This window comes from Thunnus albacares, chromosome 6 (genome assembly GCF_914725855.1).
Source record: "Thunnus albacares chromosome 6, fThuAlb1.1, whole genome shotgun sequence".
NCBI lineage: Eukaryota > Metazoa > Chordata > Actinopteri > Scombriformes > Scombridae > Thunnus > Thunnus albacares.
In genome coordinates, this window is record NC_058111.1 from 9,610,461 (window position 1) to 9,631,167 (window position 20,707).

At 41.0% G+C, this 20,707-nt stretch overlaps 1 protein-coding gene across 1 annotated transcript in view; it reads left to right on the plus strand.

The window, feature by feature from the left end:
- The first annotated feature begins 1,734 nt into the window (after positions 1-1,734).
- The window catches only part of LOC122984397 (protocadherin-16-like), an 83,934-nt gene continuing 64,961 nt past the window's right edge, over positions 1,735-20,707 (plus strand). The window contains exons 1-2 of the mRNA XM_044354817.1: positions 1,735-2,486; positions 8,402-10,221. Coding sequence (XP_044210752.1) covers positions 8,422-10,221 — 1,800 coding nt within the window. The 5' untranslated portion in view covers positions 1,735-2,486; positions 8,402-8,421. The remainder of the gene's footprint in view (positions 2,487-8,401; positions 10,222-20,707) is intronic.

The following is a 20,707-nucleotide window of genomic DNA, read 5'->3' on the forward strand; positions in this document are numbered from 1 at the left end:
GCATCTTGAAGAGACAAAAGATTTCTCATTTTCTTTGCTTAATAAAACACGCAAGATAGTGACTCTATAGTCATAACTTGATAAATTGAAACAGTCATGTGTGTTATCTAAGAAAAGAAATAAAACAAAAACAAAGTCCATTCTTGTCTTTACATCACTGTAATACATCTTAGTACACTGACATTTATTATGACTCCACATCTTTGTTTTCTGACAATCTGTAAACATTTTGTGTACAATGTTTCATTCCACTCTGTGTTTTATCACTCTTGATCCTTCACAGCTGTCTTTTGCATACATACCAAGAAGAAGAAAAAAAAACATTACCAATCACAATATGACTTCAATTTGTGCTGCCATGTCTTCTAGTCTCACCAGAATAGATGACATTAAAACATATAAGGGACAGATAGTGCAGTCGATACGGATGATAGTCCCTGTAAAAGTAAAGCTGTGGGCTATTCTGACAGAGCAAAAAAAGAAAAAAAAAGAAAAAAGAGTGTCATCTGATTTTTGGGTTTGCGTGTGTGTCCATGTGAATATACATGTGGATTGGCGTGTGTGTGTGTGAATTTGCCTCCTCTGCTCTGCTGTCACAGTAATAATGAGTAGCTGCCAGCACTGGAACTCATTCCACTTGGTGTTACAGCAGTTCGCAGAGTGAGAGTTGGAAGATATAACTAGGTTGCTTGGAGGAAAAAAGGTTTAGCCAGCAAAAATTCTGAACTGTGGTACATTGACCAAACTTTTTTTTTCCTCTCATAGTTTTATTTTTACTTAATCAGCACAAACAGAACATTGCAGCTATGTCATACTGACTAATGACATACTGTCACTGTAGTTGGCTAATATGATTTTATCATAAACCCTGAGACTTTACTTTGTTCAGCCAAGGGTGAGTCTGTTTTCAAAAGATATTGTATAAGTGTTGATAACAGCAAAATCAATAAATCTACAAATAACAGGGAAATGAAAGCAAGATGATCCGTTGCATGCATTCAACCTCTTATGTCAGCTGTTTCTCAACAATAAATGCGATTGTGGACACAGCACGGCCTCTCTGATGTCCTCTTGTTTATAAGCTCTAGATGCAAAGTGACAAGGGTTTAATAACTTTCAGATCTTTTGGTGATTGACAAGAAAGTGAAGCAGGGTTATGGCTCCAGCACTATTAAAGACATAAGTGGAGCTTCTCTTGGGAATTTACTAGAGATACTCCTTTAAAGACTCACAAGATGTGAAGAAAAGTTAGGAGACTTCTCTCTTTCTTCAGACTTGGATGAAAAATAACCCAAGGGGATTTCTTGACTTTCAACATCTAAAGGAAAAACTCTGTCTGTGTGATAGCTAGGCCTGCTTGTTGATGTGTTGAGGTTGTTTTGTCAAAGAATTGCACGTAGGTGGATATAAGGTGAACCTCTATGGCATCTAAGTGCAAGAAAGTAGAAACGGATTGTCATAAATTTATATTTTTTAACAGTAAAAGATAGTTTGAAGTGCACTATGATGCATGATGCAAGCCACTGGGAGCAGAGATCTTGTCTTTTAATATAATCCTCAGATAAGCATTAGATAATCACTTTTCATTTTCTGTAAAACTATACTTCAGAAAGCACTCAAACCCCCAAACGTTCAAGATCACAAAAGATCCATTTGGGAATATTTCATAAACATAAAAGTAGGCTACATACTGTAAAAATCTGCGATGCTTAACATTTCAAATATCCACTCAACTACGTTTAAAACCAGAAAAAAAAAATGTGTTGCCAAACGTATATTGCAACATCTCCACACTTATTTCCAGACTTTTCAACCTTCCATGCATTCTCAGATTACTCAAACATGAGGAGCAACTCTGTAATAAGCAATATGGATCGCTTGGAGTAATGTTCCTCATTTACACTTCCCTTTTGCATAGGATGGTGGCACCAAAGTTCAGCAATAACCTGGCCCTCCTCTCTCGCAGTCGATGTGGCTCCTAGCGGCAGCCACAGCAGCAGCAGCATCAGCAGCAGCAGCAGCAGCACTGAAGAAGAGTGGAGCAGGAGGTTGCGCTCCGTCACGTGTTGAATAAATTAGATTTTGGAGAGGGACGTTCACCGCTCGGCCCCACACTGTTTGCTTTCAGTCAGCGTGCTGCTGCAGTGTGTATGCGACCAGACAGACGGACAGTGGATACCGATAAGTTGATAACCTCCACTGGAAGAGCACGGCAAGGAAGTTCTCACAAGCCCACAAGTTTGCAATTTTACTTTTCATCTTTTTGTCTGGCAAGAATTTGGAGAGAAACAAAGGGGGAATTTGCAAAGAAACAAACGGTGCATACCCGGGGAATCTCCAGAATCACTCTTAAAGGATACACATTTCTTCTTCAAAGTCCTAAGATGGATGTAACTTTCACTGTTGACTCCATAAGGGAATACTGAGAAGAATTTGGATATCTTGAGCCTCGGCTTCTCTAAAACACAGGAGAGGAACAGATGAATGTGAGTATCCATCACACCATATCTCCCATATCTCCCTCCACAGGTAACCTGATGCGCCATCCATCATTACAGTTTATCCATTACGGCACTTTCTCCTCCACTTCTTCAATGTTTTACACACTTTTTTCAACTTACGGGGCCGATCTTCTGCCTGCAGTAGGCTACATACTTTCTGGTGGAAAGATGCATGTAAAACTGACCTAAGACGTTGGCTACTTTTTTGTAGACCCAGTTTCCAGCTCAGACTTCTGCGGTAAGGAACATACAGTTCCATTGGATTCAATGTTGCAACTTCACCTATTTACCTTTAAAAGACACTCAAATCCACCCACAAAGTCAATTCAGAGAAACTGCCCTCATAAATACCCTCAGAGCAGGCCATATTTCTGCAATATTTATGGCCATATAGTGCGTCTACATCTTTGGTGGTTTTATGTTTTACCTGCACAAACTGCTCATAAAGGATAGGCTGTTATCTAAGTATTATCATGAAATGTTCTTGCATTTGTGGATTACGACTCTGTAGTGCTTTCTCGTAAGAAATACCGCAGCTTGTCTGCACACTTTTGAAGAGCAGCCAAATATTTTAACTGTATGTCATGTCGCACTTTCGCAAGCCCCTCTGAGACATTCCTCTTAAATTGGTCAACCTATTGAGTTATTGTATTGTCCGCCGTGTGCTGCTGCCGCCGCTGCGCCTTTGTGCCTATTGCTCCAGTAGAGCACATACCAAATGATTACCCACATGTCGACACAGTTATTGTGTTGGCAGACTTGTGTTCATTGACCGTGAATAGGTGTTCCTTTCCCTCAATTAATAAATTAATTAAGTCTCGACTGGGTTCCATCACCGCACACTTTAGTTGTGAGAGTGATGGTTGCCATGGTGCAGCGACGCAATTATGCAGCCTTTTTTTTGACTTTAGACACAACAAGGAGTTCAGACTCCTCCTTTCTTTTTTCTCTCACCACCAGTCATCAGTTTGAAAAGAACGGCGGAGTCCTGCTTTGGTTTCATCTCTTAAGTTGGCACATTTTTGTTCAACCTAAGTTACAGGATGCTCTATAACATTGTTTGCCAGTCAATGACTGAATGCTTAATACTTATTATAATGATGTGAAGTATACAAACCACCACTTTCCAAATTTCTAAAAAAAAACATGTATTGATTATTATTTTTTTATTCATCCATCCATTCGTTCATCATCCATCCATCCATCCATCCATCCATCCATCCATTCATCCATCCATCCATCCATCCATCATCCATCCATCCATCCATCCATCCATCATCCATGCATCCATGCATCCATCCATCCATCCATCCATCCATCCATCCATCCATCCATCCATCCATCATCCATGCATCCATCCATCCATCCATCATCCATGCATCCATCCATCATCCATGCATCCATCCATCCATCCATCCATCCATCCATCCAGTGCGATAATTGCAATCAGTTTCTCTGTTGAGACATTTCTAATCTAGAGCATCATTCAATTATGCACCATTTTTCAGACTCTGGGTTGAGTTAAAATGTATAACTTACACAGAAAACAAACAAAAGAGCAGCACTGATGGATAAAACCAAAATTTGGACATCCACAGCTTTTATAACAATCCAAGGATTATGTCATAAACCCTGAGTGCAGTGCATGAAGTAATCATTCCACTAGTTTTGTCTTTGTAGCTTGCATATGCTGTTGATGAAGCTGGTGATCCAGACTCCTAAAAAGGAATGAAAAACAACATATGTTTCTCCCAGGACGGCCACACCGACGCCACCCAGAAAGTTTCTTTCTGCCTTACGTTTCAGAAAATTACTTGGCTGTAGTCACTGCGGTTTCACTCATCTCCTCACAGTGTCGTCATCAAGTCAAGTGTACATCAACCGTGGCCTTTGAGATCAGTCGTGCCAGAAGACTGTCGCCTCTGGAGTTTGTTTTCTCATTTGTGACCAGACACTGTCACTTAAAACAAACCATGTATGTCATCAGTGCTGAAATCAGGAAACTTTTGTGAACACCCTGAAATCTTTCAAACCTCAATCAGTCCTGTCCTCTTGAGTAACATGTATGTGATGATTCACATATACGATGAACTCTGACCTTGGTTGTAGTAATGCTGTCAAAACATTCCCTGCACCCCTGCCACTGTTACTTGATGCGCATGTGTTTTTAATGATGCAACCACAAGTACCGCCAACGCAATATCAGATGGTGTCATCTTCAAAGACATAAGGTGTGTGTTTTTTTAATCCAGAACATCTTAGACAAACAGCTGAACTAACCCATGCTGCTCTTGCTGTGGGAAAGAGATGATCTTTCTTGTCACAGAATCTCCGCAACCTTTAGCTCACCGTGAAAAAGGAGCCGGTGTGTTTTCTCAATACCGTGTCTGATATGGCCAGGAAGTGCATGTGTATCTGAGGCTTGTGATTACTTTTCCTGGCCTTTTTACATGCCCAGGGACTGAAGTTTCAAAGACTAATGCAGGGCACAGAAACGCAGCACTTGTGAGTCGCAACAGTCTGGCAAACATTCAGAGCTTTTTAGTTTGCTCTGTGCTGAGCCTGTCATCCTCATGCCCAGTCAATCTGCACTTCTGTCTGTGGTTTCCATTATGGCTCCATTGAGCCTCAGGCAGCCTGGCATGTTCTTGAAACCACAGAAGTTTTCTTTGAGTTAACTGGAATCATGACATGGAATTAGAAGCTCATTTTACGTAGTCTGTCACTATAGTTGTCTCTCTTGGCCTGTTGGTGGTGAAAATGGCTTAGTTGTTTTAATTAAAGTGGTGCAGCTGCAGTACTGCATGTTTGGATTTGAGATCATGTTGTTGATGAATTGGGATAGATTTTAACCAGTATTTGTGCTGTGTCTCTATCTGTCTGTCTATCTATCTATCTATCTATCTATCTATCTATCTATCTATCTATCTATCTATCTGTCTGTCTGTCTGTCTGTCTATCTGTCTATCTGTCTGTGTATATATCAGATGAAGTTATATTGCTTGGCCATGATATTTAATGGTATATTTTGCTCTGCATTGTTAAAAGTCATATTTACATTCCTCAAGAGGTTTGGCACTCTTCTATGTAATGTAGGTATTGGCTCATGGAAGGTGGCAGAAGTGTTTGTTCAGATGTATTGTCTATTGTAGGCTTTGCCAAACCAAAGTCCCGCGTGTCTTGATAGTAGTGCAAGAAAGACAAATAGTACTTCACAGAAAAATGACATAAGCAAATGTATTTCCAGCTATCATGAATAATGACTATCTGACAAACATGATCTAGAAAAAGTGGAGAGGTAGAAAGGCTGCCCTGATGTTCCCAGTATTCACTGCTGCCAAGGATTTTAATGCTGATTCCAGTTATGCTTGCAAAGTGCCCAGAATGATATCCACTGTATTCAAACAGAGGTTTCATTCTACATGTAAATCCTAGAAACCTTGGATTTGCTTGGTTGACTTGGTTTAGAGGATTCAAAAGAAACTGGGTCAGTGCTATAGTTACTGCTAACAATGAGGTGCGATAATGATGTGTTACACACACGTGCAAGTTAAAAAAAACTCAATGAAGATATTGCAAATTGCAATTAAGATATTTTAGTGTCTTTGCTGAAGGTACATGGGGGGTTAACCTTCGAGCAGTTACATCATCGTAACACAACTCTTCACCAAGGTTTAACTACCAATGGGAGGATAATGATACAAGGAAAACATCTGAATTCAAGCCACAATGGGATTGGCTTACTAAATATAACAGCTTTCAACCATCAGCAGCTATTCTGAACTGTTTTTTTCCAGATTGCTTTTCCTGTGGTTCAAATAGGTTGTTACCTTTTGTACTCTGACTAACTCTAACAGTTATGGAAATCTGGGTTGGGGATTGACGGTGTTTGTTATACATTTGTAAACCTAACACCCTTCTTAACCTGGTATTGTGCAATTAGCCTACCCGACTGTGTCTGCTATATCCATTAGGCTGCTCCGCTCTGCAGAGGTCCTCAGCTGTAGCTCAACCAGAGAGTGCATTATTTCAGTTGTGGCATTTGGAAGATTCTGGCCTTGAAAAGTTATCCTTTGTGCTTTGGACAAAGCTTTGTAAAAGTGCATTGCCAGTGTTGCAGTAAAGTAAATCAATACTGAGAATTTAAAGTTCAAGTTCTGTCACAATTTTCAAGATGTCATGGATGTGCTTATGTTTTTGCCAAGAACAGCACTCACAGAGCAATCCAAAGTTTGGCATGTAATGGCAAATTTATAGTGCTTGCCTTTATGGTCCTGTCATTTGCAATTATTATGGTCTCTCTGCAAGTGAAGTGAATTAGGAGTAAATGCAGCAAATTGATCCAGAGTTAATTTTTCAGGTTGAACTTTAAATAATCTTGAACTGGTAACACAGTAAATATGTAAAGAACATTGATTTTCATGTCATACACATTTCCAAACAAGTAATTCTCCAAGGTTTCTCACTATTCGTACAAAGTTGAATTCAAACCAGATTATGACGTTTAAGTTAGCATCTTCAGTGTTGCAGGCTCCGAATCACAGCAGACTGAAATTAGCCCTGGAATCCTGTGTGCTTATGGCCAGATTCCAGCAGACCTCAATTACAATGCTGTAGAGCCAGAAAAAGGGAGAGAGGTAGACTGCATGGAGCCCTTCAACTCTGCTGTACTACTCTGACACTCAAACACACTGTCACCACCATGGCTGAGACAGATTACCACACTTGTTCAGGGACACATGGGAGGTATTTAGTGCACATACACAGATACACAGATGTTTTGTGAATGTTTCTTTGCAGGTATCAATTAAACCACTGGGGGGAGCCTTTAAGAGCTCTCATCTGAAACTCAGTTCCTCAAAATTTAATACATTGCAATGTGCTTCTATGTATACAGTACCAGTCAAAAGTTTGGACACACCTCTCCTTTCACTTGAATGAGAAAGTGTGTCCAAACTTTAAATATATATATATATTTCCCCCTCAATGTTAAAGCTAATTTTACTATGCAAACAAGTTAAAGTAATTGTGAACTACATGAAGTTATACAGAACCACAGACAACTGGAAGCCACTCTCTTTATTTAATGAAAAAGACACAATAATTTCCTTCGTGCCAGACACTTAGTGGTTTTGGATTATTTTGCAGATGGTCACAGTCTTGTTGAACAATTTCCACATTGCTCCACTGTGTCTCTCAGTTTCAATTACAGATCCTCTGCAGTGGTGTGGGTCCATTGCCAGAGTATTGTTTATGCACAGAATTTTAACACTCTTGCTTCTTTTACACATCAATATATGTATGTTGTATCCCTTTGATTTAACACTCAAACTCTTAATTCTCAAATGTATTGAAAGATAGATGTTTGCTTTGGGAGAGTTAAATATTTTAAATGGGTTTTTTTAGAAGAGTGTTTCAAAACTGTTCACTGCTTGAGAGCTAGATGTGGAAGTACACATAAATATTAAATCCAGGACCTCACCTCACAGACCTACTTAAGAGGATACTGGTATGGTGAACACACCAGGTAGCCTGTGAGACCTGCACCTTTTTAATTAGAGTTGGATAACTACAGCCAAAGGCTCCCAGTCTGAGGTGGTATGCTGCAGCCTGTGTTTTTGCTGTTTCTTTAGCAAAGAACGGCTTTCTGGTATGTAACAAGGTGTTGACTTATTAGGTGAAGTAAGAAGTGTAGGAAAATGTTATGTGCAGGGCCTATTGTATGTGCTGTGGTTGGGAACAGAGCCCATAAAACACATGGGAAAGTCTTTATGGCATTTACTTATTTTTCTTAAACTAACTTACTCTGTATTTTGACGCAGAAATAATACACCTATTCTTAGTTTTTGCTGTTGTCAGGTTTTTATATTGCTCAGCTTTTCCTCTTTGTGTGTCTCCAGGTTTAAAAGAAGGAGCCAAAATGAAGACAGCTGCCAAGGGTTTTGGGAAGTCTGTAATGAACCCTTTGCACCGTGAGGGTTGGTGGAGCAGAAGGATAGTGCTGATGGTGTATGTGGCCTTGGAGCTTGTAACAGTCCATTCACCTGTGGTCCTGGGGACCCTTGACCTACAGCTTGATGAGGAACAACCAGCAGGCACAATTGTAGGTGACATCAGTGCAGGACTTCCTCCTGGCGTCACAGCCTCTCTGTACTTCATCTCAGACCATGAAGGCACGGGTGTGGGCAGTGATTTGGACATAGATGAGAGCACGGGCATTATTAAAACTGCAAAAGTTCTGGACAGAGAATTGAGGGATAGATACAACTTCATTGCAGTCACCATGACAGGTGTGACGGTAGAGGTGTCCATCAAGGTGAATGACATAAATGACCATGCCCCGACGTTCCCGAGAAAACGGGCTACTTTTAAAATTCCCGAGCAGACAGCCATTGGCACCAGGTTTCCTCTTGAGCCGGCTGTTGATGCTGATAAAGGCCAGTTTACGACACAGGGTTACCTTATCAAGGATGGAAACGTTGGCCAGGCATTCACCCTGGAGACCAGAAGGGGAAGCAATGAGGTTCTCTATCTGGACTTGGTGGTCAATGCCGTTCTGGACAGAGAAAAAAGATCCACCTACACTTTATCTTTGGAGGCCTTTGATGGTGGTTCCCCTAAAAGGACTGATCAGATGATATTAGATATTGCTGTACAAGACATTAATGACAACGCTCCTTCTTTCAACCAGAGCCGCTATCATGCCATAATATCTGAGAACCTCCAACCAGGTAGCAACATCCTGCAGGTGTTTGCCACAGATGCTGATGAAGGAGACAATGGGATGGTGCTGTACGAGATCAACAGGAGACAGAGTGACCCGGATCGTTACTTTGTCATCGACTCCCGCAGTGGCATGATCACCCTCAATAAGCCACTGGACTTTGAGATGAGGAGAGTTCACGAGCTGGTGGTCCAAGCACAAGACAACGCAACCCACCCAGAGGTGACCAATGCCTTTGTCACCATCCATGTCCGAGACTACAATGACAACCAGCCTACAATGACTATCATCTTCCTCAGTGAGGATGGGTCTCCTCGAATCTCAGAGGGCGCACAGCCAGGCCAGTATGTAGCCAGGATCTCAGTCACAGACCCAGACTATGGAGAATACGCCAATGTCAATGTGTCACTCGAGGGAGGAGATGGGAAGTTTGGTCTGACAACGAAAGATAATATCATCTATCTGATCTGTGTGGACCAGATTCTGGATCGGGAGGAGAGAGACACATATGAGTTGAGGGTGATGGCGACAGACTCAGGCACGCCTCCTCTCAGGGCCGAGTCCTCCTTCGTCATCCAGGTGACTGATGTAAATGACAACCCTCCTCTGTTTGATCAACCAGTATACAGGCAGGTCATCCCTGAAGTGGTGTTTCCAGGGAGCTTTGTGTTACAAGTAACAGCTAGAGACAAAGACCAGGGGCCCAATGGAGACATAAACTACAGCATCCTGCAAGACAAAGGTGCTTTCTCCAACTGGTTCAGCATAGACTCTGTTACGGGGATTATCACTACTCTCTCCCAGCTGGATTATGAAAAGAACCCCAATCCCAGTATAACTGTGTTGGCCACAGATGGAGGGAAACCACCTCTGTCTTCCACTGCAGTCGTCAAAATCGTACTACAGGATATAAATGACAATGAGCCTGTTTTTGAGAGGAACTTCTACAATGTGTCCATCAAGGAAAACACAGCTGCAGGAACTTGCATTCTTGAGGTAGGATATTTTGTTACAGATGTATTTCGTTAAAATCTGTGAATTGATTAATTTTATAAACACACTAACACACTAATGCTGAGCTCATGCAAGAGTCTGAACTCTTCTTGGGGGCAATTGTGAAAAGCATAACAAATGGAAATTTATTTGACAAATAGAAAAGAAATTTGTCAGACCTTGCTGATTCCTTTTACTCCTCTATGGAGAGTTATTTTTTAATGGTAATGCAGTTTAAATTTTGGCTGTCCTCCCCTTCACCTCTTAAAAGGTTTCCAGGGTAACTCAGGCAGTGTAAAGTCCTCTGTCAGCCCAGGCACAAAGGGGTTTTTCACATATTCACAGGCAGAGACAAATTCAGGGCTTTATCCAAAGAAGTAGATGTCACTTAACTCTCAAAAGGGACCTTAATTAGGCTAGTTGAGCGTGAGAAAAAATGGCTATAGACGACAAGATGAATTAAAGTTCAGACAAATTACAGCACCCGCGGTGACTGCAGTGCTGTTTCATTAAAACACATTGTTTTCTCAAGTTGTTTTTGGCTATCTTATTAGAGAGACAGCACTTTGAAAAAGACGTCATGAGTTGTTTAAATCATCCAAGTCATTTCTCAAGTCAGCAAGCTTTTGTAGTATTGAGGTTTATACAAATTCTATTTCACAAGTGTGTGCAGTAGTATTGCATGGATCAAGGACTTGGATACAGAGTGCAGTCCAGACAGAGTGCCTAACAGACGGGATCTTGGCCCAGGGTACAGCCTTGAGAGAGGGAGGGGTGCCGGGAGACGCGGGCCTTACCACGACTCCTGGCTTGAATGCAGAAATAGAAGCTACGAGGGCTTCTTGTGGGAGGTCCCCTAATTATAAATCACAGTGATCACAAGGATAAGGAGAGAAGGGGATGTACAGAAATTTGGAAAGTGAACCAAAGAATAATTTTAAAATGTATGTTTTGGAGAACTGTAAAACTCTACAATCACTCTTTCCAATGTGGGTTGAAGTTCATGTTCTATGAAAATATCTGAAAACTCATATTTATTTTTCTCTTAAATTAGAGATGGTCAGAGTTGTGTCTTTCCTCTTCATTGCCTCCAAAAGCAGTACTACCTGCACTCAAAGTTCTCATGACATGCTTGATCAGTGGCCTCACAGGGTCCAAGTATGAAGTAGTTCTTCAAAGCCGCTACTCTCTGGCTTCTCTTGGGCCTGCCTGGATGCTGCAGACATGTGTTTGGCGGGCCATGTGAGAACAGACTGCTCTTACTCAGGGTGCCAGCACTACATCCAAACATCTCAGCAAGACATCTGATGGCTGCCTTTTTTCTCTGAATATGAAATGTCCTTTTTCCATATACAATGCTGTCCAAAAAAACATTACAATATGGGTATTGTGATCATTAATTCAAATGTTTGAAGTGGCTTGATTTTTTTTTTCCTCCACAGGTCACCAGCACAGCAGTTCATGATTATGTTGATATAGTCTGGCTACACAGTGCTGTGCCTATGATATTTTGTCACTTTCCTCAATACATCAATTGGTTTATGGATGATTTTATAATTAGATATGTGGGGGAAAAAGATGACTAAAAATAAAAACTTAAGCCTATTAACAGCAATCAGTCTTGTAATTCAATATGCAAAATCTACAGCAAAGAAAATAGGTCATCCTTGAGAGGGGAAATCAAAAACGACATGAAAAACAACATTTTAAAAACCACAAGCTGCATTGTGGAATGTGTTTCATGAGCCATTTCTAATTCTATTCTCCATTATTAGTTTTCATACTGTGTCCAGTTTTACAAGTCCTCTGGATGGTGTAGAAGTTAAATATAACTGTTACACCAATGATCTCATGCTATAAAAGAACCACAGTACCAAAAAAAAAGCTTTCTATACTTTTTTGCATACATCTATTTGAGCCATTTATGATGCTCTCTTGCACCATTTCATATCAATGATTTGCACTGTGGATTTCAAGCATGGATCCACTTGAGAGGTGGTACACTGTACTTTTTATTACAAATGTATGAAATGTTCTTAGAGCAAAAGGAAAGGGAACAAGATGAAAAAAAATCATTACTACAAGGTCATTTGATTTGGTCATTAAGCATGAAGGCTTTTGTTACTTGACATAGAGGAAGAAGAGTAAAACAGGATATAAAGAGAGATAATGAGCCACATCAGCCAGCCTTTCTATTTCATTATTCAGTAACGCAAAACCTGGTTGTCATGGCCTTTAAGACTTATCTGTCATTCATTCTTCTTTGTGTTATTTCACTTATGAAATAATGAAGCATTCCAGTTGGTTATGTCAGAATCTTGCATTGGGGAATAATTTACACCTCATATTGTTGCAGTTTTCTGCTGGGTTGGAGTGTGTTTCTGCTAAAAAATTGTCCCTATGTCTGTTTCGGGAGGTCGTTCTGGCTCCAGTAGAAAGGCGAGAGGGGGTCTCCAGGCAGCTGAGGGGGAAATGAGCCCTGACAAGCACTGGCATGAGTGGCGGAGGTGACATGAGTAGGGGGGCTTCCTCGTCTGTCCGTTGGTCTGCCCCTCTCCAAATTCTTATCTGATCTCACTTCATTTCTCATTAGCTGGGTGTGAGGATAGGCCAGACCTAATTTTTAAACCTACCTCCCCTATGTTCATGACAGAATGGACCACTTGTCATTGGTGCAGCCCCCTTAGCAACATGAGACGAACACTGATTGCTGTGAGTGAAGGAGCAAACATTTTGCCATTTTTCTTGTTTAAAGCTGTAACTCAAACTTTTGCATTTATCAGTTCCTTTGCTGCCCAAAGTGCTTCCTGTTTTAGTGATATACTGGGACTTTTTGACAAAACACATTACTTCCCTTGACAAAACATCGCTGATATTATGTAGAATTGTTATACTTTGGCCAAGATTTCCTATGAGCTACAAACTATGATGTTGCTAGTTTTTAGTCTGTTTCTCTACAGTTGTAACATACACTGCTATTAAAACACATCCAATATTTCAGTGAAATCTTAAAAGGCAGACCTAGTTGAAAGAGGTTCCTCAGTGAAATGGTACTCTGAATCACTTCTCCATTCCTGCCAACATAAAAGCAACCATTCCATGGGGGGAGAAATGCTCATAATTGCCCTGCAGAGAAAGTATGAATGATTGAAAGAATATGTTTCTTTCATGTTCATGTTTCCCACACAGTTTCAAACCGTCTTTCTGTACTGTAGTGACCACCCACTGGCAACTGCCACACAGGTGGCTAATAACACTGATTCCAGTACCTTGTGCCATGCTGTCTTTGAGTCTGTATTGGCTAGTGTGAAAAAAAAATGTGGCTACTGCAGTGGTGTGAAGTAATAACTTTCCTAATCCAGAATGGTTCATAATGCTTGTTGCAGTACAGTCAGGATAACCTGGTGTTAGCTGTTTAATTTGAGGTGTTACTTTTGTTCTAGGTTACTTAGTGAACTTTGGAAAGTCTCCATCACTTGAGTACATCTTGCTTATCACAATCTCCGTTACTCTCTGACAGTAAATTCATAAAATTGAAAAGCACAAGTGGCATGTGTTATTTGAAGCAGAAACTAGTTTGCTGTCATCTTTTTTATTTAATCAAAATGCTCCATTTTTGACATTTTAACATTTATGTTTTGTAGCTATCTGCTCATCTACAAAACATTTCTCTTCAATGTTTCGGTCGCTACTCTTAAATGTCGACCACATTTTCCCAGCAGTGCTTAGTGTAGTGCATTAAACTACTCATTTTGACTTCCAGCCAAACTAAGGATCTGCAAAACAACCATGCAAAATGCAATGAATGGGTGACTGAAAAGAACACCTGATTGCTCAATCATTCTCTGTACATTTATACTTTTTCTTCTCTGTAATGGACTTCGCTTTTACAGCTCTCTTTTCAGCTTAAGCTCCTCCATAGTATCCAAATTAGACTCCAGATGTTTGAAAATAAGTGAGACTAACTATGGAGATGGGTGAAATTGCCACTGTTGGACTGGTATTTTTGTACACAAACCATGTAATCAATTCTCACCAGACATTTTCTGTGGAGGGTTTGTGACAAACGAAATGTTCACTTGTCTGTTTTAATACCAGACTGGCCTGTCTTCCCGTGAGATTGGTTTAGCTTGAGGCTAGCTGACTCTGCTTTTGGTCTCCTCTGTTTCTTTTTCCCCCTGCTAACTACCAAGCTTCACTGTGGCTCTGTGGTATAACAGTACTTTCAGGGAATGGTAAAATTGCAGGAAACTGGATGTGCTACTTAATGTGTTCGCAAATGTAATACTTCCTTGAACACTTACTCCTGGGCCTAGCAGGGGCACTGAAGCGAACATAAACACTGATGTACATCTGGATAGAGTGTGGGTGTTCAGGTCAAAGTTGCTGTGCTGGAGACAGCTGAGTGCATTTTATTGTGCTCAGACTTCCATCAGCGAATCCACTGCCTCTCTTTCCAACAGCACAGGAAGGGAAGAAAGTTGTGGTGAAATTTTTAATGTTATATGGTTGAATACAGAAGCTGGGAGGAAATAGTGGAAAACCAAAGATGTGAAAGATGTGGATGTTCAAAGGCCAAACTGTGAAACAAAATGAGAAGAACATTACATTAGTAAACTAAAATTGTAAATACAGTGTTTATCTTAGGGCTGCAACTAATTAATTTTATCACTGATTCATCTCATGATTATTTTTTATGATTATTTAATTGTTGAGTATTTAAGATATCAGAAAGTAGAGAAATATGACTGTCACAGTTTCTCAGAGCTTAATCAGAATCAGAATCTGATTATTAGCCAAGTATGCAAGCATACAAAGAATGTGTCTTGGCATTTGCTCCCATAAATGCAAATGTCACGTTGCCTTTTTTGTCCAACCAACAGTCAAAAAAAAAAAGATTTAAGATGATATAAAACAGAGAGCGATCTTGGCATTTGAGGAGCTGGAACCAGTGAATTATATTTTTGGTTGATAAATGATTTAAAAGATGCATCAATAATCCAAATTTACTGTCAACCGACTGACTGATTGATAGACATATCGCTTCAGCACTAGTTCTTTTATGTCAGATAGCTGATTGCTTTGGTTTCTTTTATTCATTGTCCAAAATACTGAGATATTTTTGAACTATCACCTGCTCAAGCTTTTATAAGTTCTTGCTGTGTCATACAGGTGCAAGCACCAGCCAGTGCTGCACTCAGAATTTATTGTTGGTAGCTGTCTGATATGTGGGCGCTGAGTGGTAAGGCGAGCGGTGTTTACAAGACCTCAGGGTGACTGTAAAGGGTCAGTGCAGGCTGTGATGCTGCCGCGCTGAGTGTTGACTGTGAAGCAAAAGTTGTGAGAGATAAAAGTCTGCTGGAGGGGTTTCCTGCCCACATCTGGCAAGGAAGGAAGATGGGCTTATATAGCTCTCTCGTGGGACAAGAAATTTCATTAGTACAGTCTGTCTGCCAGACTGTCTGCTGCAGGTGAGGCAGACCTCTCAGCACTGCTTCCAAGTATCTATGAAAGGGTGTGAGCGTAGTGAAAGAAGAGAGAGAGAGAAAGAAAACAGTTGAGAGTCTCTAGAGGGACAGTCGGCGTCTGGCAGCTGTGACAAAGCTCCGAATAAGCAGCTGGATCCAGCTGTTGATTCCTCCTCTAACGTCTATTCTATGACTCTGAGGGGTGGGATCTCCTTCACTCTTCCTGTCTCTTATGTCTCTGTTTGTCTCTTTCCCTTTACTCTTTCTCCTTATTCCTCAGACCTCTTATCTCTTCCCACTTCCTTTTCCCACACTGCTGTGTCCCCTCTGTGATCCAGTTACACCTCCTTACTTCCCCCGGTTTCCCTCCGGAGTGGTGACATGTGGATCAGAGCAGGTGAGAGCAGAACATCTGCTCGCCTGGGGACACTCAGTCCTCTCCAGAGCGACGTGAACACACTGCCTTGTGGGTCCCAGTCAGACCAGGCCTAGGCTTATCTGATTTGATGATGCAAGAAAGAAATTAGTGTAAATTACCAACAGAGTGAAGTCAGACCGCAGGTGTGTGTGCTTTCACGGTCACGTTGACACAGTGTTGCATTCAGGCTGAAGAGGAGTACTTTTGCTTGACCTTTGTAAATAGAGACAATTATTCACTTTGCCTCACTCTTCCTTTGAGACAACTGAATGAATGAGGGGGGGGGGGGGGGGGGTAGACTGAGAGGCTCGCTGTGACGAGGTCTGCCAGGCCTTCTGTTCTCACAGCCCGTGGTCCCCTTGCACATGTGCAAGGCAGTTGGCATTGCTAAACAAGCTGTGCATCAGGAAGCATCATCTGCTCGTGATATTCATTCTGTTCCAAAGCAAATCTGTGCTAAATCATCCATCCAGTCCCCTGCTGTCCATCAGAAGCCACCAGACTGGAAAACAGACGCTGAGTGACGGCTTGCCAGGTAACAAAAATCAGTAACCAGGAAACTATATCCCAAACAAACAGCAACAAATCATTCTTGGTGCGACAATAAAGTGTAGGTATTGTAATGGTGGATACTCTGTTGCCAGCATGTTGTATTTTACATTCATGACAAAACTGCCTCTTCTTAGAAAAGCATGCACTATATATACACAGCACTAAAATATCTTAACCTCTGAGCAAATTGTCTCCATATCCAGAACTCGACTGTTACAAAGAATGCATCGCTTTCGTCTGCCAGCAACCTCAGTCCCCTTTCGCTCCAGCCTCGTTGCTGCACTGACTGCCAGTTGAAATAACGATTGAGAAGAATGTTACTGAGTCCAACCAAGCACATGGAAAAAGTGGAGCATTCAGTTACAGGGCGTGTGGTCAGATCATCCTATTTCTGCTCTCAATTAGATCAGTTTTGATTTATAGCTACAGGTCTGATTAGGGCTGTGAAGGTGGCTGTGGGCAAAACGATTAGCCAATACATTGGCTGTCAGTGAGAGATAGGTGTTTCAGGAAACACACTGAAAAAGTGTTTCAGCAAAAATACAAACAAGGCCAGAGGTAAAGATTCCAAAGCCAAGGCTATCTCTCTGTGTGGTTAGGAAAATGTGAGACCTACACTGACACAGTTACAGCATGATGTGTTGCAGATGCTTGTTAACTCTAGTAATGCTATCAAAGCACTGAGCTCATGTGTGCCCCACATCAGTGCTTAGGGCTGGGTATCAAAACTTAGTACTTTTGTGGTAGCAACTACAATGTGTCCAGGCACCGAGTATGGAAACCGTCATGTACAGAAAACTTGTAGTGGTAGCTAGTACTTGTTCAGATTTGTATTCTCCCTCTTTGATCAGTTTGTGATTTAAACCATAATTTTGCCATTTTTTTTAGACTATATTTTATTCAGCAAAAGTTCTTGTACATCTACTTATGTTTAGTCAACAGTTAACATTTAACTTTGTCTTCTTTTCTGACATGAAAAAAGGGTTTGTAGAAAATGATATATAAGTAAGGTGTTGTAAGCTAACAAAATTCAGATATTGTATTCAAACCATTCCCAGCCCTAACAGTGCTAAAATTATAAGTTGAATAATACATTAGCAGACAGAAAGAACAGTTATCAACAGCAATTTGAATAATTGATTAATGGTAGTCATTTATCAAGTGAAATACCAAACATTTACTGGTGACGGTGCTGGTATTTAAGCCAGATGAGTACCTGGCTTGATTCTAGTGAGTCAGATAATTTTTCAAGCCTTTTAAGCCAAGATAGCAAGAGGAAGAGAATGACAAACCACTCTGAGAAGGAGGTTTGTGGGAAGAGACGCTCCACTTTTACATTGCGGTTAGCCAACGTTGTCTGTCTTGGCTTCAGACAGAGAGGCACCCAGGCGTGCTCCAACCAGACTCCCAGTCTGTGTGTACTGATGCTCCATGGTGGTCCACCCTCACACTGTTGGTTGCATATCTTGAAGCCTTCGCCACATATACAGGAAACACCCCTTGTGTTATATGGGAGGACATCTGTTATGCCTTATCTGTTCTAAGGTAATGCATCCACTCTGTAGATTAGGTTTAATAAGGAGACAACTGCTTGGCTTAACACTGACTTCCGCTGAGTGCTAGGAGGTGGTAGCAAGGGAGCTAATCTGATCCAATCAGGGGAGAACAATATTGAATTGCAGCACCTTGGAATGTAAAATGAAAAGTACTGACCTCACATTTTTGTGTTTTTACTGTGAGTGGCCTGTGTACACTGTACAGAGGTTCTCTTTCAGGCTTTCAGGCCAGAATGATCACCCTCGGAGGATGTATGAAAAATACTTCATGGTTAAGTGCCCAGAAAAAGTAAAAGTGCGTATTGTCTGCAGCCGCCTCGGCAACGTCAACTCACCACTCAAATCGATGCAGACAAGGAGCTGGTCAGTGCAGTAGCTGGAATAATGGAGAAACAAGTTATGATGCTTTCAACAACTTTCAGCAATGCATCATTGCCAGGGCTGAGGGCATCCAGACATCTGGTTTCAGAAGCCGTCTCCGGTGAAACCTGGCTGTGTCTTCACGGAGAGTACCTGGAAATGATGCATCATTTCATCAGATCCCTAATGTAACTACAAAAGCCTCAAATCCCACTTGAATTTCTGTCATGTGGCACAGAATACTGTATTATCTCCTCTTCTTTTGTGCATTCTCTCAGTGCTGCCGTGGTAACAGTCATACTTTCAAAGGTTTATGTTTTTGGGTCATAGTTGTGTCATAAAGTGGCTTGAGTACAGACTTGCTCTCATGTGGTGGGCAGTGATGCACACAAACAGTATAATCACATTGAACAGAACTCTGGGGGTCTGCAGATGTGAATGGTCTTGGTTTGCAAACCTGTGCAGATCTTTGGTTTGATGCCTGGAGAGAACTAGAGAGTCACCTGCTGCCAATTTTCACTATCAACAACTTATTGCTTACAGGCCCTGATTAGCTCAGACAGCGGATATGGTGATTAATGTAGCAATTTGCCTTTTGTATTTGAAGTCACAGCATGCTGGAATAACACTGGCTCATTCAAAGATCTGCCTTGGACTGGGTAGTTTGTCTTTTTTAACTCCAGGACTCCATTTATTAATCCAGGAAAAGTCAATAAAGGCTGCTTGATTGTTTTGTTTCCTTCCCTGAATCTCATTCACAGCTTTCCAATACAACCGCAGTCTTCTACTGCTGGTAACTTAGCAGGTTTTATTGAAGGGTACTTGATGATTAAGGGAAGGGAGAGAATTATGCAAGTCACATTTTCATTGACATGTTCTCGGTGCATCATTAATGCAAACTGTCCCACGTTCAATCATGAGCCTGCTGGTCTAATGTCTTGACAATCGGAGTCTCCTGACAGATTGGCCACCACCATGAATACAGGACACAGGCAGTTTCATCACCACTGGTATAACAATAGCTTTGATTAAAAATAAATGCTGTTTTCAACCCAGGAGGGAGCCATTGAGTGATGTTTAAAGTTGATTTTGACAACATCTGAAAAGTCTCCTCAGCAGCATCCATTGAATATTTGGTCTCCAAAGCAAACAGAATGTTTGATTAAACAGTTGAGATGTCTTACGTATTGTGCTGCAGGATAGATTATACCCTCATGTGGAGGTGATCATATCATGGCCATGATTTAAGGTAAAAGCTGCTACAGTGCATGTAGGATTTTCAAATTATACATTTAAATTCAACTGCATCCCTAAAATGTAACCTTCAGCACAATAGAATCCTCTGATGCTTTTGTTTCTGTGTCTGAAAGGAATTCTTACTTTAAACTTTCTAATTCTCTCTATATGCAACCACAAAGCATTTTATTCATACCAAGAGCCTATATGCAATAAGAGTTTAAGCTTTAGTTTAGTCACAATGTTTTGACACTGACACCTTTAATGAACAGTCATGGTGGTGTATGGGAAAGATGAGAAAATAATCAGGCTTCTTCTCTGGCTTTAAACCTCAGTCAGTTTCAGTGAGTGCTCTTCCCCTGTCACCATTCCTGTCATCGCTGCCACTGCACCATTTTTTATGCATGGCTTTCCCTTCCTTTCCCTTTTTCTTTTTTACCACAAGCATATTAATACTGTTCTCGTTTTGTCCTTGATGAAACCACATTTCAAAAGGTAGAGTCAGTGGAAGTTTTGTGCAGCCTTGTTTTACTCTGCTGGTGTATTCCTAAAAGGAGGTCTTTCTTTTTGAGACTTCTCAGAGCCTCTCCCTCCTGCAGCTCTGTAAATGACTTGTAAACAAGCTGTTTAAGTGTGAAGTCACCCTATGCCCTGTTGCTTCCGCTCTTTATTCATCATGCTAACACACATACACATAGAAGTATGGTGAATGTTTTTGCTAAAGAGCTGGGGGAAGGGCTCCAATGCTGTAGTGGGACTTGGCCAAGACAAGCTCTGCACAAAGTTATTTCTGCAGGAAAGATTCAAAAGAAAAATCATTGAAAAAGACAGTTTTTAAAGTCAGATCAGGTTATAATATAAATATAATAGTTGTAATTGTCTGGATTTAAAGCTCTAAA